The sequence below is a fragment of the Ruditapes philippinarum genome, unplaced genomic scaffold (genome assembly GCF_026571515.1).
Source record: "Ruditapes philippinarum isolate M1 unplaced genomic scaffold, ASM2657151v2 ctg385_1_1_1_1, whole genome shotgun sequence".
NCBI classification, from domain to species: domain Eukaryota; kingdom Metazoa; phylum Mollusca; class Bivalvia; order Venerida; family Veneridae; genus Ruditapes; species Ruditapes philippinarum.
Window position 1 is genome coordinate 164,647 of NW_026862439.1, and position 17,483 is coordinate 182,129.

The following is a 17,483-nucleotide window of genomic DNA, read 5'->3' on the forward strand; positions in this document are numbered from 1 at the left end:
TGAATTGGAACTGGGGAATCTGTATCTTGCACCATCCTCAAAATCTAAAATGACTGAAAATACTCTTCTGGAGGACTCGCCAATATGGGCAAACAGTGGCGAGTATAAATACACGCAAGTCTTAAGTTAAACGTATATTAAGCTTCAGTGTAAAAGTTGTTTGTTAATGACCATAAAAGAAAAGTTAACCAATCCGGTTAACACAAAATCTTAACCAACTCTGATGCCACCAAAAGGCTCATGACAATACCTCCAAATTTGTTCTAAAAAATAACATGATAATTTGGCACATCATATATGAAAAATACTATACCAAAAATAATCAATTTCATAAATCAATCATTTCTAAAATGCTAGTCTACAATGATAATAATAAGATATATTTTATTCTGCTGGAAGTAAAGATAATTGATGGGTATGTGGTTAAAACTTGAATTTTAAATACTGGTATTGTGTATTTATAAATCTAACATTACAAAAATTCAATACCCATAAACTATATCTATATGCACAAAACATTGGCACAACTTTAACTGCAACAATTACTAACATATCTTTAAATGTAAATGTATGAGCTGATTCAGCAATTCTTATCAATGTGAATAAAATAATGGGTTCTGAACAAGTTAAAACAAGAGCACCCAATATGGTGTTAATGCTTGTCTGTTAAAAGATTCTAAGTTAAAAAGGGGCATAACTATAAAAATATTGCTTTCAGAATTATTTCCCTTATTTAACAACTGCACTTTGTCATGCCAGTTTCATGCTGATACCTTTTGAAATGGTTGAATAATGGGCTGCATTAAAGTTTTTACATGACAACAAAACAACGCAGTCCTTGTTCCATACCGGTGGCAAAGGCTGGTCACTTTCTGTTCCAGCAGGAAAAGGGTTAACAAGAGCTCAGGAAGGGCAATGTACGCCCAAAACGAAAATGAGTTGATTGCAATTAAAGTCAAACGTAATGCTTGTGTTGCCATATAACATACTTGCATGTTAATCATAAACAGAACCACTGAAATACTTCAAAAGTTATTCTGCAGAAACCAATAATTCCGCATAAAAAATTTTTTCAAAAGGGACATAACTCTATCAATAACAAGTTAATTGCAGCCAAAATCGAACTTGACCTGTTTTGATATAACACACTCACATGCCAAATATAAACACAATCACTGAAACCCTTCAAAACAGTTATGCTGTGGAAACCAATTGTCTACAGACAGATTAAAGGACATACAGACGCCATACCATAATATACCCCGATGGTTTTCGGGTGTATAAAAAATTTTGTGAATCAGAGTGATCATGAGCTAACCTTTTATGGCCCCAATGTGCATTATATCAGGTTAGCTTGCTATGTCAATATAAATATATTATAACCCTATGTAGTAACAGATAATGTGCACAATGCCCTTGATGACCTCTTTCACAATGATAACAGTGAAATATTAACAGGGGGAAAAAATACTAATTGCTTTTTTTCCCCTCATTACGCAATTAGTCGAAGCAATTAGTAGAAAACGTCAAATGGCAATCAAACATCTGACCTTTTAAATAAGTTTATTGCTGATTGCAATCAAATATAATATTATACAAAGTACTAAATATTCATATTTCTAATCAAGAATGTATGTATAGAAGATTCCCTAAAGAATTTTCTCCTGTTTTAAATCCACCCTTATGCAATTATTAATACAAAATGAATTGCTACAAAGTGATAAACATTTATTGGTGATTTAAATTTGTCACTCCTAGAGCTGCCATTGATTCATAGTAAAGCATATTGACAATACATTGATAGTGGATGAAATATCGGCAATACACCAATATATCGATATAAAACTCCTTATTTCTTTTATATAAAATTCACTTTCAAACCTGTTTGAATGATTTTAGTACAATATATGTTCTGTTCATACTAATATATTGTGTCCTGTTTATAAATGTCCATTGCAGGATTTTTTCCTAACCATTTTTTGTCAACACTGCTATGAAATGTGTCCAAAACAACAGCTTAGTGTTAGACATGATCACCTGCTTTTGTTTATGTTTTAAGTGAATTTTATAATTCATAAACATTAAAATAATCAATCAAAATTATCGATTTTTTCAAATGTATACCGATTATCGATCAACAGAACAATACATCAATATCATACACATAGAAAGACCTAATGTAAAGTTCCTCATAACATGACTCTCTCAAAATATAAATATTCCAAAATATGTTAAAGGAACTCAACTGAGGTCCTCAATTATAAAATATGAAACATAATAATATTACTTGAATCATAGTTTGGGGACATTTCTGTTGAAAATGTGTCGGACTTAAATCCTATACATATACATGCACAGTGCGTTAACTGGAGTGCAGGTATTAGTTACCCGCACTCCAGAGCATATATTGCCCACTGATTGGTTCATTTTGTCCGGGGTTTACATATTGTGACGACAGAGAAAGGGATTGCGAAGGAAATGTCATATTCAGATGCTCGTTCATTGGTTACTTTTTGGTTACTTTTTTGTGGGGTTTCATATTGTGGTATCAGGGAACGTGTTTTTATGTTTGACTATGACACAAAAGAGAAAGAACATCAAAACACTCGGCAATCTGATTTATATAATTATACTCGGGGGCGTAAACTCGGGGCAACGCCCCCTCGTATAAATCAGATAGCCTCGTGTTTCGATGCTCTTTCTATTACATAAATCAGCTTTGGCAATTAAAATAGAGAGATATGCAAAAGGTATAAATAAATTATTAAAAAATAGATTAAAAATTGTTTTTTTTTGTACTATTTTTAGCCAGATTAGAGTGGTGTTGCAAAGTTTTCCACTTTTTGCACATTATTCTTGGAAAAAGGGAGTGAGTGAGTGATCCCAAATTTTGCACACAAGTTATCATATTAGACCTACATCAAATTGAGCAATAATCTAAAAAAAATATTTTCAGCCGGTCTTGTGAAAAACCCTCAGTTAAGTCACTTTAATCTTCCAAAATATACAGTCATGTTAAGATTCATGTTTGTATGAATTTGTCATTTTTTTTTCAACTCTTTACTCAAATCTATGAAATTTAATACCCACAAATATGAATGATTTTGCAATTATGAAGATTTACCAGATAAATATTTCATTTCTGTTTCCCTTGACATTGGGTGCAATTATGTCCCCAATGAAAGCTATTTGGTGCATACATGAGATATACAGACATGTCTATATATCTGCTATACAACAACATTGTAATTTTTTTGGAGTTAAACTCATTTGGGATTAATAGATTTTACTCTAGGACATTTAACTATATATAAATATTTTCTGTAAAATCTGAAAAGCAAGGAACATTATTTCAGCAGCACTGACCAGCAAGGAACAATGTTTCAGCAGCACTGACAAGCAAGGAACAATGTTTCAGCAGCACTGACAAGCAAGGAACAATGTTTCAGCAGCACTGACAAGCAAGGAACATTATTTCAGCAGCACTGACAAGCAAGGAACAATGTTTCAGCAGCACAGACATGCAAGGAACAATGTTTCAGCTGCACTGACAAGCAAGGAACAATGTTTCAATATCACTGACAAGCAAGGAAGTTTAACATTGTTTCAGCAGCACTGACAAGCAAAGAACAATGTTTCAGCAGCACTTATAAGCAACAAACATTATTTCAAGCAGCACTGACAAGCAAGGAACAATAATTCAGCAGCACTGACAAGCAAGGAACAATGTTTCAACAGCACTGACAAGCAAGGAGCAATGTTTCAGGCAGCACAGACAAGCAAGGAACAATGCTTCAGCTGCACTGCCAAGCAAAGAAAATTGTTTCAGCAGCAATGACAAGCAAGGAACAATGTTTAAGCAGCACTGAAAAGCAAGGAACATTATTTCTGCAGCACTAACAAGCAAGGAACAATGTTTCAGCAGCACTGACAAGCAAGGCACATTATTTCAGCAGCACTGACAAGCAAGGAACAATGTTTCAGCATCACTGACAAGCAAGGAACAATGTTTCAGCAGCACTGAAAAGCAAGGAACATTATTTCAGCAGCATTGACAAGCAAGGAACAATGTTTCAGCAGCACTGACAAGCAAGGAACAATGCTTCATCTGCACTGCCAAGCAAGGAAAGTGTTTCAGCAGCACTGACAAGCAAGTAACAATGTTTCAGCAGCACTGACAAGCAAGGAACATTATTTCATTAGCACTGCCAAGCAAGGAACAATGTGTCAGCAGCACTGACAAGCAAGGAACAATGTTTCAGCAGCACTGAAAAGCAAGGAACATTATTTCAGCAGCACTGACAAGCAAGGAACAATGTTTCAGCAGCACAGACAAGTAAGGAACAATGTTTCAGCTGCAATGACAAGCAAGGAACAATGTTTCAATACACTGACAAGCAAGGAAGTTTAACATTGTTTCAGCAGCACTGACAAGCAAAGAACAATGTTTCAGCAGCACTTATAAGCAACAAACATTATTTCAGCAGCAATGACAAGCAAGGAACAATGTTTCAGCAGCACTGACAAGCAAGAAACAATGTTTCAACAGCACTGACAAGCAAGGAACAATGTTTCAGCAGCACTGAAAAGCAAGGAACATTATTTCAGCAGCACTAATAAGCAACCAACATTATTTCAGCAGCACTGACAAGCGAGGAACAATGTTTCAGCAGCAATGAAAAGCAAGGGACAATGCTTCAGCTGCACTGCCAAGCAAGGAACAATGCTTCAGCAGCACCGACAAGCAAGGAACAATGTTACAGCAGCACTAATAAGCAAGGAACATTATTTCAGCAGCACTGACAAGCAAGGAACAATGTTTCAGCAGCACTGAAAAGCAAGGAACAATGTTTCAGCAGCACTGGCATGCAAGAAACATTATTTCAGCAGCTCTGACAAGCAAGGAACATTATTTAGCAGCACTGACAAGCAAGGAACATTATTTCAGCAGCACTGAAAAGCAAGGAACAATGTTTCAGCAGCATGATAAGCAAGGAACATTATTTCATGGAACATTATTTCAGCAGCACTGGCAAGCAAGAAACAATGTTTTAGCAGCACTGACAAACAAGGAACAATGTTTCAGCAGCACTGAAAAACAAGGAACAATGTTTCAGCAGCACTGACAGGAATGAAAATTATTTCTGTAGCACTGATAAACAAGGAACAATGTTTCAGCTGCACTGACATGAAAGGACTAAGGTTTCAGCAGCACTGACAAGCAAAGAACATTATTTCACCAGGATTGACAAGCAAGGAACATTATTTCAGCTGAACTGACAAGGGACTTAATATCAGCAAGACTGACATTTAAGGGACAATATTTCAACAGGACTGACAAGACACATTATTTCAGCTGGACTGTTCAGAGACATTATTTCAGCAGGACTCACTGTCAATAGACATTACTTCAGCAGGACTGACAAGGGGCATTATTTCAGCAAGACTGACAACAGCCATTACTTCAGCAGGACTGACAACTAACATTATTTCAGCAAGACTGGCAAAGGGCATTATTTCAGCAAGACTGACAACAGACATTACTTCAGCAGGACTGACAAATGACATTATTTCAGCAAGACTTGACAAGGGGCATTATTTCAGCAAGACTGACAACAGACATTACTTCAGCAGGACTGACAAATGACATTATTTCAGCAAGACTGACAAGGGGCATTATTTCAGCAAGACTGACAACAGACATTACTTCAGCAGGACTGACAAATGACATTATTTAAGCAGGACTGACAAGGAGCATTATTTCAGCAAGACTGACATTTTACAGACATTACATCAGCAGGACTGACAAGGGGCATTATTTCAGCAAGACTGGCAACAGACATTACTTCAGCAGGACTGACAAATGACATTATTTCAGCAAGACTGACAAGGGGCATTATTTCAGCAAGACTGACAAGAGCCATTACTTCAGCAGGACTGACAAATGACATTATTTCAGCAAGACTGACAAGGGACAATATTTCAGCAAGACTGACAAGGGGCATTATTTCAGCAAGACTGACAAATGACATTATTTCAGCAGGACTGACAAATGACATTATTTCAGCAAGACTGACAAGGGGCATTATTTCAGCAAGACTGACAAGAGCCATTACTTCAGCAGGACTGACAAATGACATTATTTCAGCAAGACTGACAAGGGGCATTATTTCAGCAAGACTGACAAGAGCCATTACTTCAGCAGGACTGACAAATGACATTATTTCAGCAAGACTGACAACAGCCATTACTTCAGCAAGACTGACAAGGGCCATTATTTCAGCAAGACTGACAAGGGGCAATATTTCAACAAGACTGAGAACAGACATTACTTCAGCAGGACTGACAAATGACACTATTTCAGCAAGACTGACAAGGGGCATTATTTCAGCAAGACTGATAACAGACATTACTTCAGCAGGACTGACAAATGACATTATTTCAGCAAGACTGACAAAAGACATTATTTCAGCAAGACTGACAAGGGGCATTATTTCAGCAAGACTGACAAGGGGCATTATTTCAGCAAGACTGACATTTTACAGACATTACTTCAGCAGGACTGACAAATGAAATTATTTAAGCAGGACTGACAAGGGGCATTATTTCAGCAAGACTGACAACAGACATTATTTCAGCATGACTGACAAGGGACATTACTTCTGTAGGACTGACACCAAAACAAGTTAAGCTAAAAAGTGACAAAAAACATAAATGACCAATTTGTGGTGCATAAAACACATTAGCTTATGAAATAATTTTATCATATAAATATGTAGTGTAGCTTATAAAATGTCACTTAATTTTCATTAAATTCATACAATCAACATATACATTACTGACATGAAATGATCAGCTTTATTTCCCGTTTCCTCAAAAAGCTTCATTTTCGCTAGTCAACCAAAAAGAGACTTATAAGGAAGCAGACAGACAAATATCGCCCATCTCTTTGTCTTTTAAAGACATACACGAATAAGGTAATAATCATTTAACTTATACTTACTGTCCAGTCGACAGCGGAATTGATTTGTCGACGTGACGGATGACTGTCTCCGCTACCACCACTGTAATGGGGATGAAGATATGTCGAATGGTTCAAGGCATTCTTTGATATGGCTTTCCTGAAAATATACAACAAAAAACGTGGCATCAATAACCTGACAATTTTATTTATGTTTGTGACCCTAGGCTTTATTGCCTGCACTCTGTAAAATTGGTTTTTGCTCATTTATAGGAAAATTGGTCTCATTTGCTGTCTTAGATTGATTGCCTGTAAAAATAAAATTTTGCACATTAACAGCTAAATTGGTTTTCTTTGCACTCATGTGGATAATGCTGGGTTAATTGGCCATGTGGGTAAAGTGTTGTTGTTTCCCAGCCATCTTGTGGAATTTTAGGTTCCTTTAACTTCTTTTCGGGTGGAAATATTAGGTTTTACTTACCCTCCATTATTTAAACAGTCAGACACATGTTGATTTTTGTCTGATTTCACTATTAATGATTTGAAATAATTGTATTGGTTTGATTTGCACTTAAATAGCAATCTGGGTTTTATTCTAATTTTTAGTACAGTTTGGCGACTTTCCAACTTTACTGGTTGAGAAAGATTTCTGGTGCCCCTCTGTACATCATTTCAGGCACAAAGGAGCGCCTGAGTAAGTACCACTAATGTTCAGTAAGCTAGCTGGACAGCTCTCACACACGAAGAATCTGAAGAATGGCTCAAACCTACAGCAATGACTCTCAGGCATATGATTTGAAGTCAAAGACTGTAACCACTCAGCCATGGACGCCCCTAGCTGGTAGTAATGCTATATCTAGTTGCACACAAATAATCACACTGTTTAATAACAACTCATTAATTAAACAAGCACCACTATCATAAATTATGCCATTAATATCATTTAATCATAAATCAATATTTTTTTTCCCTGTCATAATTATATATTTACTACGATATGTCAACTCTGGTTATGATATATGATATTGACATTCACATGAAATATAATTTATATTTTCACAGTAGAGAGATTTCAGCCATCCATTTACAAAGCAAAAATCCATTAATAAAGAATACACAATTTAACAATATTAGGAAAATGCCAATATCGTCTTAGACAGCTTTTATCAAATTGCGTGTTTCCGATAACCACCCTAAATTATCAAATCCATTTAGATAGTACTTGTAAGACATTTTCTTATGATACCCAAATCTAATTTCTGCCAATTAAAGGTTTGTAACTTGTTTCATCATACATTTCTGGGTTACGTCTTAACAAATTTTAGAGTATAACAAATATCTGAACAGTCAAAAAGGCCATTTTATTTATTAAATATGGAGTGGTATTCGCCATCAATAGCTTTAAGATGACAAATATGACAATAATTAAATATATATATATGTAATCATTTAAAGCTGCATACCTCAAGATGAGCCAAAATATTTATAGAAAATCAACCTTCAGAAAAATGTACTGAGATTTTTAGAAAAGTAAAAAGATATAAGATTCAAATAATAATTTTATAATTGTTATGTGTGACTAAGAACTGATTTTGCAGTATTTACCACCATAAAAAGGCTTTTTTTTTTGCTTATTTTGACCTCCTTTTTGTAAATAATATGTGCATTGCCAATGCTGTTTGCAATAAATATTTTTATTTTTGTTCTTTTCAAAATATTCTACTTTTAAATCCATTTTTAAAATTTTCATTAAAATTGGCAGGAATCTGGAGGCGTGCTTATTGGCGCTTTAAGTGTTTAAGCAACCATCAGAATTGACTTTTAGAATATGTCACCCCTGACTTAATTTGAGCTAGGCCAGCCTGAATTTAAATGTACTCTCTGACTCCTGAGTGACACTCAACTGTTACCAAGGCTGCTTAATTCTAAGGACATGTAAACTGAAACAGAAACTCCTGAAACTATGATCTAATGAACTGTTTCAGTTTTCTAGATGAAAATTGCTCTACATGTAACTCAGTTCTGAATAGTCTTGACTGCATGGAGGATTTAACAGACAAACATACATTTCTTAATCAGCGAGAACATTTGATTCTTTAATCAATACGCAAACACTTCATCACGGAGAAGAATTGGTGGCGAGTACGTCACTGTCGTAGTTAAAGTGCCTCAATATTACGTTACATTGATTGCCGAACAAATGCAGTAAAAACAGCAAGTTTATTTGATTTCTCAGCGTAAATACCAATTAAAGCTCGCCATTTTCAATTGACACACTGCCACCTTCAGTCACATCTTATATTTCTTTTGTGGAGAAAATCTTATAAGGCAATATTACGTTTCTTAAACATTTCTGTAGCTGACATCTCCGGGTCAAAATTGGATTTATATGAAGCCAAACTGACGGAAATTCGAAGCGGTTCGGTCTCAGGAATTAAACTTATAAAATGTTTCGCAGACACATTTTGATCTTTTAAACCCTGTCTTTATCAGTTAGTCAGGATAAGAGAAAGCTCAATACAAATTTGTAAAAACATTTTGTTGAGCAAAAAGTTTTGTTTACTGGTGAGCACATCAATTGAATAGTTGTAAAGAAAGTTCATTCAACTTTTTTCCTTTTTTTTAAATAACTCTTGTGTAAAATGTAAGGGTTATATCCTTTAAATTGTGTACTGAAATTGTTTGAGCATGTTAGTTTATAAAATTAATTTTAGTTCTTTTGTGTTGGAAGCTATAAGCTTATTGAAACACTCTCTAATCCGTTCCTGGTGCTTACCTTAATATAACACATGTATTTCGGGAGCAAAATGCTATTATGAAAAAAAAAAGATATCTTGAGAAGTCAAAAATGGAGTAAGTACATGTATATTACATGTATATGTATTGATATAAACTAATGTATAAAAACAATTAATGAACTGTTGGCAGGTCTTAAATTGGAATAGGAATTGTTTTGCTCAAATTTGATTTAAGCTTCCACTAGTGCATCAAATTCTGTTGTCTGATTAACGAAACAAAACATTTACACAGAATTGACGCGTCACAGCTACGCGTTGTTTCAACACCTTGCGACGTATGTAAAATCACGACTGCATAAAAGGTGTCTTTACAAGGCTAAAATAATCTCCAATTAAGCTGTCTAAGAAAACTCGATCGGAAGCGAACAAATGTTCCTCTGCATACACGTCAACCGTCAGTCCCCGACACAGTAAGTGGTGTTTAGCTATGACAGTAATTGGTTTTCTAGAAAACAATAAATATGGTATGACACGAAATACAGCAAACTGCAGAAGATATAAGATTGTCTTATGTTTCGTGGATGTATTTGTGACAGTTATTTTGACCTAAATTATACTAAGAAACAAACAATTCCTATGGTACTAAGACAGTAATAGGCAGTTATAGTTTTGTTGCTCACAAGGTTTGCTGTACATGAGTCACCTTTTAAATGGCATTTTTTTTTAATAATCATAATCGATTACTTGTGAAAATATCAATTGTTTTGGCTGGTTTGCAGTTCAAAGACTCAAGAAAAAAACGTGATTAAAAAAAGGTCAAATCAAAGGTTAAATGAATGCTCATCAATCAAAAGCTTATATTGACCCTTACCGTACTAAATATCTTAAATGGACTTGACCATCTTTCAATCTGAACAATACCATTCATCAGTTTTATAGAGAAAATAGTCATGAATATTAACTGACTTATTAGCAAAAAGTGCAGACCAAGTTCGGACACCATACAGATGTGCCCGCCTGCTGATCTTGGTCTGCACTGGTTACTTGGCTAAACATGTATATATTATATATAATCAGATGCCACCAGAAGGATCAAGTAAAGGTTAATCAAAGAGGTTTTATAATGAACGTCGTTTTTCATTTCCAATGATGATGTATGGCAAAAAAAATAATCTAGCAAATATATGGAAAACATTGTAATTCCTAAAACTTAGCAAAAGTCATGATTTTCATTAGTTCTCCGAGATAATACCTTACATTATTGACAAGTTGACGGCATCAAGAAGATTATTAGAATTCTATGTTGTTTTAGTATTTTTTTCACTACTGTAGTGCCACACATATTTACGGGCAATCAATTTTTTATTGAATTTCTATCAAAGATCTTGCAATGATCATGTTGTTTTTTATAAATTTCCAAGTTGTTTTTTTATTAATTTCCAATTTAGGAAAAGCATTTTTACATGACTGTATGGTAACATTAAAGAGAAATCTAAATAATTTACAGGTGTTAACGGCCTAAGTCAAATGAATCATGCTTTCAATTTAATATGAATTCTACAAATGACATAATAATTATGACAGTGTGTGTCAAAAATGCCATATACCAAACCTATCTCAAATATATATCTGCGCAAATAATATTATGCGCATTAGCAATTTTTTTCAAATATTTCTTCATGCGCTTGTCATACATAATTATGTGTCATATCCTATAGTGACAGCTGCTTTAATACGATGCTACAAGCATCCAGAATCATATAATATGATACTCACTTTACATCATAAAGTTACATTTTGACTGGTACCCACTTTACATCATAAAGTTATATTTGACTGATACCCACTTTACATCATAAAGTAACATCAAGTTTGTAACATTTGACTGATACCAACTTTACATCATAAAGTTACATCAAGTTTGTAACATTTAACTGATACCCACTTTACATCATAAAGTTATATTTGACTTAAACCCACTTTACATCATAAAGTTACATCAAGTTTGTAACATTTGACTGATACCCACTTTACATCATAAAGTTACATCAAGTTTGTAACATTTAACTGATACCCACTTTACATCATAAAGTTATATTTGACTCAAACCCACTTTACATCATAAAGTTACATCAAGTTTGTAACATTTGACTGATACCCACTTTACATCATAAAGGTACATCAAGTTTGTAACATTGGACTGATACCCACTTTACATCAAGTTTGTTATATTTGACTGATACCCCCACTTTACATCATAAAATTACATCAAGTTTGTAACATTTGACTGATACCCACTTTACATCATAAAGTTACATCAAGTTAAATTTTTACATGTGACTTATCACTGTAACAAATACATCGCCTGGAATAGGTATCATCTAATATTTAATTAAAAAGATTGTCTGTTTTATATAATTTTCAATCTGGTGTGGTTAAGATACAATGATAAAGCACAGGTATTCTCAGATGATCATTGTGAAATAAACAAGAAAGCAATGATTGATTAAAACCAGTTGCTAATATTAGTGTTTATTACACTTATTACATTTATTGTTGCTCAAAAAATTTGGATTGATTAAAATTTGAAAGTTATTAAAAACACCAGAGCGGAGAAAAAAGGCTGTTTACTTTTCGATCAAGCATTCTATTTGGAAAATTAATACATCAAGTGAAAAAAGTATAATGAGGTGGAAAAAAATAATTGGCAAACAAGTTTTCTTTTATTCTTAAATGAAAAAATTTCTTGTTAATCAAACAAGTGGAATTGAATTGAACAGTTTGTCAAGGATTTTATTTGTTATAATTACTATAAACAATATGAATGCAAATTAAGTTTTAAAATATCAATATGCAATTTGAAATAGGACCAGTGTATAACAACTTTCAACAAAACAAATCACATTTACAGAATAATATAGTGAAATTATAAAAGTACAATGCACTATTTATAAGCCAAAGAACTGCACATACAAACGATATCAAATTACAGCATTCAAACTGAACAAATTAAATGAATTGGAATAAAACACAAACACGGGAACGCAACAGTTAAACAACTTTTGGAAACAATGGAATAAAACCAACAGTTTATGCACAAACTTGAACAAAACAAATAACTTTGGTAGAAAACAAAAATGTATTTGAACAAACAAGACAGACAAAAACTTGAAGAAAGAAAAAAATTGGAATAAAGTATTTTAAAAGCACTAAATTTTTAGTTAATTGGTTTAATTAAACGACATTTAGCCAAAATAGATGACATGAAGTCTAGATGGAAAGAAACAAAAGAATTGAAACTAAGCAGTGGAGCAATAATTATCAGAATAATAACAAGTTACTAAGCATAGAAACTGAAAAATAAAATAACAACTAGAATATTGTCCAATAATTATAAGGACACAGATACCCCACTTTTTTTTCTTCAGACTACAGAAGAGACAGCAAGACAGTGGGACTGAAGAACAAGGGAAAGTCTATAAGGTCCCCATCCCCGAAGAAGGGGCATAAAAAATATAATAAGATTACATACATGGAATGAACAAGTAACCTTAATGCAGTAACAGGTTAACTCTTATTAAATCATATAAGGAGTGAACCGATAACTGCACGAAGGTGACAAAGTCAGCATAGATTAGCATTCGCTCAATCATCATCACAGTTGGTATAATTGATAAAATTATGAATATCGATAAAATAAAGCCATTATGGATAATTGTATGGAGTAATTAGAACCTTGAAATTTCACATGTAACCTGTAATTGAACTCTAAAACTACATTGTACATCTATAATAATTGGTATACAAATATTGTAATTCCATCATGTGTAAATAGTCTCATTCAACTTATTAACAAGCATTCAATTGTATTGATTGGGAAACTCATTTGTCTTAAATTTATCAATGAAAAGTACTAGCATAACCTTAATCTGATTTAACATAGAATTGTTAACCTGTAATTCAGTTTTAACCATCAGGAATGATCAATGAGTGAATAAAAAAACAAACTTTTTGTTTTCAATTAAACTTTATCCTGCTTGCCTTAAATACCACTAGTACAGAGTCAGGCCAGGCTGCACATCCATACATCTGATCATCTTACAACATAATGTATATAAGGTCCCTGTTACGCCATTGTCAATAAATTCTAGGAAAGGTCACTTAGTTAAACAAACAATGACAATTAATACAACAAACTCTATGTAAGGTCATTGATAACCCATTGTCAATAAAATCTAGGATAGGTCACTAATAAACTATTGACAATAAACTCTAGGAAAAGTCACTGATAAGCCATTGTCAATAAATTCTAGGAAAGGTCACAAATAAACTATTGACCATAAATAATATATAAAGTCAATTACATGTATAAGGCATTGACAATAAATTCATGGTAAAGACTCCTAAATAAGCCATTGTCAAATTAATTCTAGGAAAGGTCACTAATAATTTTTTAGCCACTACCAATAAACTCTTAGTAGTTAAAAGTCACTGATAAGCCATTGTCAATAAGTTCCAGGAAAGTCACTAATAAGCTATTGACAATACATCATAAAGCTATTGACAATACATCATATGTTAAGTCAATTATAAGCCATTGAAAATAAATTCTAGGTAAGGTATCTCATTTGCCATTGAAAATAAATTATATCTATGACTCCTGATTGGTTGATATGTCAAGCAAATAGTTTCCAATTTTAAATCAATTTTAAATACCTTAATTGATTTCCATCAGAATCCATTAAAGAAAATTTCTTTGAATCCTAATATGGAAACACAAATACTCTGTCTAAATTTATTAATATTCAAAAGGATTGTCCCAGATAAGGCATTTAGAATTCATCAATGGAATTAAAGTGTGCAGTAAGTTATCAAATAGGAACCAAGCTTAAGTGGAAGGTCATTTAGAACTGTAATTAAAGGTGGTCTGAAATTAAAGGCCATAACAGAAGCAATTAGTCAGTCCACAATTCTACAGACTATCCCTCTTATAAATCAAATTGAAGCAGTGGCAAAAGCAACAACTTTCAGAAAAGCATATATCAGGACAGTTTCCCATAAAGCTGTCAAAATGTCCATTCCGTGCATGGTAAAAGTGTTGATTCCTAATGTAACTTCTAATGTAACTCCTCATTTCTGGTTGTAAATTTAGACCATTAATCATCATTTTGCCACAAAAATCTGACAGGAGAAATGGACAAGGCCAGTCCGCAAGCCATAATATCCCAATTTACTGTAAAGCACAGTTTTATCCCTACTAGAAAACAGCTATTTATGGCTCTTTTAACAAGTGATCTTACTAAAGTGTTCAGTCAAACTGTTTCCTTCGTTTTCTGTAACTTCTGTATATTGAAATTATTCTGTTAATGGTTTAAAAACTTTTCTTATTTGTTGCTTGACAAAAGTAGAAATTTTAGATGTTTTTGTTGTTTTTTTTTGTTTTTTACTGAGATCGAATAAGTAACAATTGCAATATGTTGTGATATACAGAGCTTTTCATCTGAATGAAATGATGCTTCTTGGAAATTCAATTAGATTAAAGATTCTGACATAAATAACTGACAATGTGTGAAAATATGCTGTAAGTGTATTACTGACAAACCAATTACTTACTTTACTAAACACCAAACACATTGTTTTTTTTATTTAAGCAACATCCATTAAATGCTCAGAGAAACTTGGACCAGCTTCTGCAATAATCAACCTAAGACATTACTGACAATAAAAAAACACATCAGTATGGTCCACAAGTCATACATCAATGACAAGCTAACAATGTACGTAATAATTCAATCTAACCAATTACTGACAATATAATCCAGTTACATCACTGGCAATCTTCATTTCTATAACTGATTCAGCACTAAATGTGCATGATTGACTGGCCATGATTTGAATCCATTTTTGAAAATTTGCAAGCAATTATTCAGCCTAGAAACATAACAAATACATGTTTCAATATCAAAATTATGTTACGTAAAAACCATTTTTGATAACAAATAAAGCAAATTCATAGCTTACAAATAATTATTAGTGTCAAAAATAAATTGGTAAAATCCAAGTAAGTGAAAATAATCCAATAAAATGAAACAATCATAAAAATCTTTTTGATTTATGACTATGATTCTGAGCTCTAAATTCAATATATTATAATATAGAGACAAATGGTAGCAAAATCGATGTAGCTTTCTAATGTTATGATGTTGCAACAACGAAAATGTATTTATCTTACTACCAATTTTTAATATCTTCTTTCTCAGAAACATTAAAATTAACATACAAAATGACTCAAGTTGTCAATATTAAACATTTTTTTTACTAATTAGCATGTGTGTTTTTGGCATAAAGTTCACTGGTATTAGAACAGTGTCAATTAAATGTGACGGGATGGGGTATCATGTAACTGGATAAGTTATCATGTCAATGTGTCTACAGGCAATATAATGTAACTGGATAACTTACCTAATTAATGTGTCTTATAATAACTGGATAACTAACCAACCTGTACGAAAATTCTGAGCCAATTCTGTACAGACTCTGTACCAACTCTGGTTGTTATAGAGGCAGATTTTCATTTTTCTGTACAGAGTTGACACCGACACAGAATTGGACACAGAATCTGCCTAAGAAATAGGTGATTTTCTGTGCAGAATAAAACAGAATCAAAAATTTTTCTGTACAGAAAAATTTTCACACAGATATTTTGCTCTTAGTTATTTTTACAAGACAGAATTTCAATACTTAGAAAAAAAACTGAGACAGAATTTACATAGACACACAGAATTTTAACACTTAGATAAATCTTGAGACAGAATTTACTTTTCTAGCCAGAATTTCACTCTGAGTTAATCTCAGAGTAGTAGATAGATATTCTGTAATATCAAGTGTAACCCCCATGTAACCCCTGTTGGTCAATTCAAATCTCTCAGACTGCCACATGAGGTTTTATAACACAAAGTGTCTTCACATTGGCAAAGATTAAAACATTAGCAAAGATGAATATGTTTTGTTTAGTTTATTTTTCTAATGATAAGTAAACAAGTTAGTTGTTGTGAAGAGCAATCATGCAGAGACTTGAAATTCTCAGATTTAGGGGCCAAAGAGGAATTATGATGGAATTATAATCAAAACCAGAGGTAAGATTTTGCAATGTTTTCTTTGAATTATTTGGTTATACCTTCCACTATAGATAAAAGAAATTATTTATACATCTGTTTATTGTCTATGAATTATCTATATTAGTTAAATTTACTCTGATTTGAGACAGACCACTGTGGTCTAATGAGTATAAAATTAATGCACTGAGGTCAAAGGTGGGCCAGTGAAATTATTAGTTCATAAATTGCTTTTTGATCAGTTAATAGCTCAAGATCTTTTTTTTTAAATTTCTTGCTCTATTATGCAATAACTAGTTTAGCTTTTGGTTTTGCTATTCTATAATTCAATTCATTTAGTTTTAATTAATCAATTCAAAACTCCCGGAAATTGTGTAGAATGTATAACCAGCAACGGTTGCTTAGTCTGGTCAGTGCTTATCAGCAATTCTATTTTTAGAATATTGGCCACTTGTAAATCTCTCCTATTTTAAGTTATGTTGCAATTTACATGACTGTGTAGATTTGTAACACAAGCTTTGGTCAGGGATGATATATGTAAACAGTTTTATTAGTCAGTGACTTTGATGCTACTTGGTGCAAAAAAAACTTAAGGTATATAGGTATACAATTTTAACTGTTTTATATACACATTGAAATATTTTACAAATTTTGCATATCATTTAATAA

At 32.9% G+C, this 17,483-nt stretch overlaps 1 protein-coding gene across 1 annotated transcript in view; it reads right to left on the minus strand.

Annotated features, from left to right (window-relative positions):
* Positions 1 to 17,483, minus strand: part of LOC132719072 (diacylglycerol kinase iota-like) — a 129,606-nt gene that overhangs the window by 105,280 nt on the left and 6,843 nt on the right. The window contains 1 exon segment of the mRNA XM_060702812.1: positions 7,004 to 7,121. Coding sequence (XP_060558795.1) covers positions 7,004 to 7,121 — 118 coding nt within the window.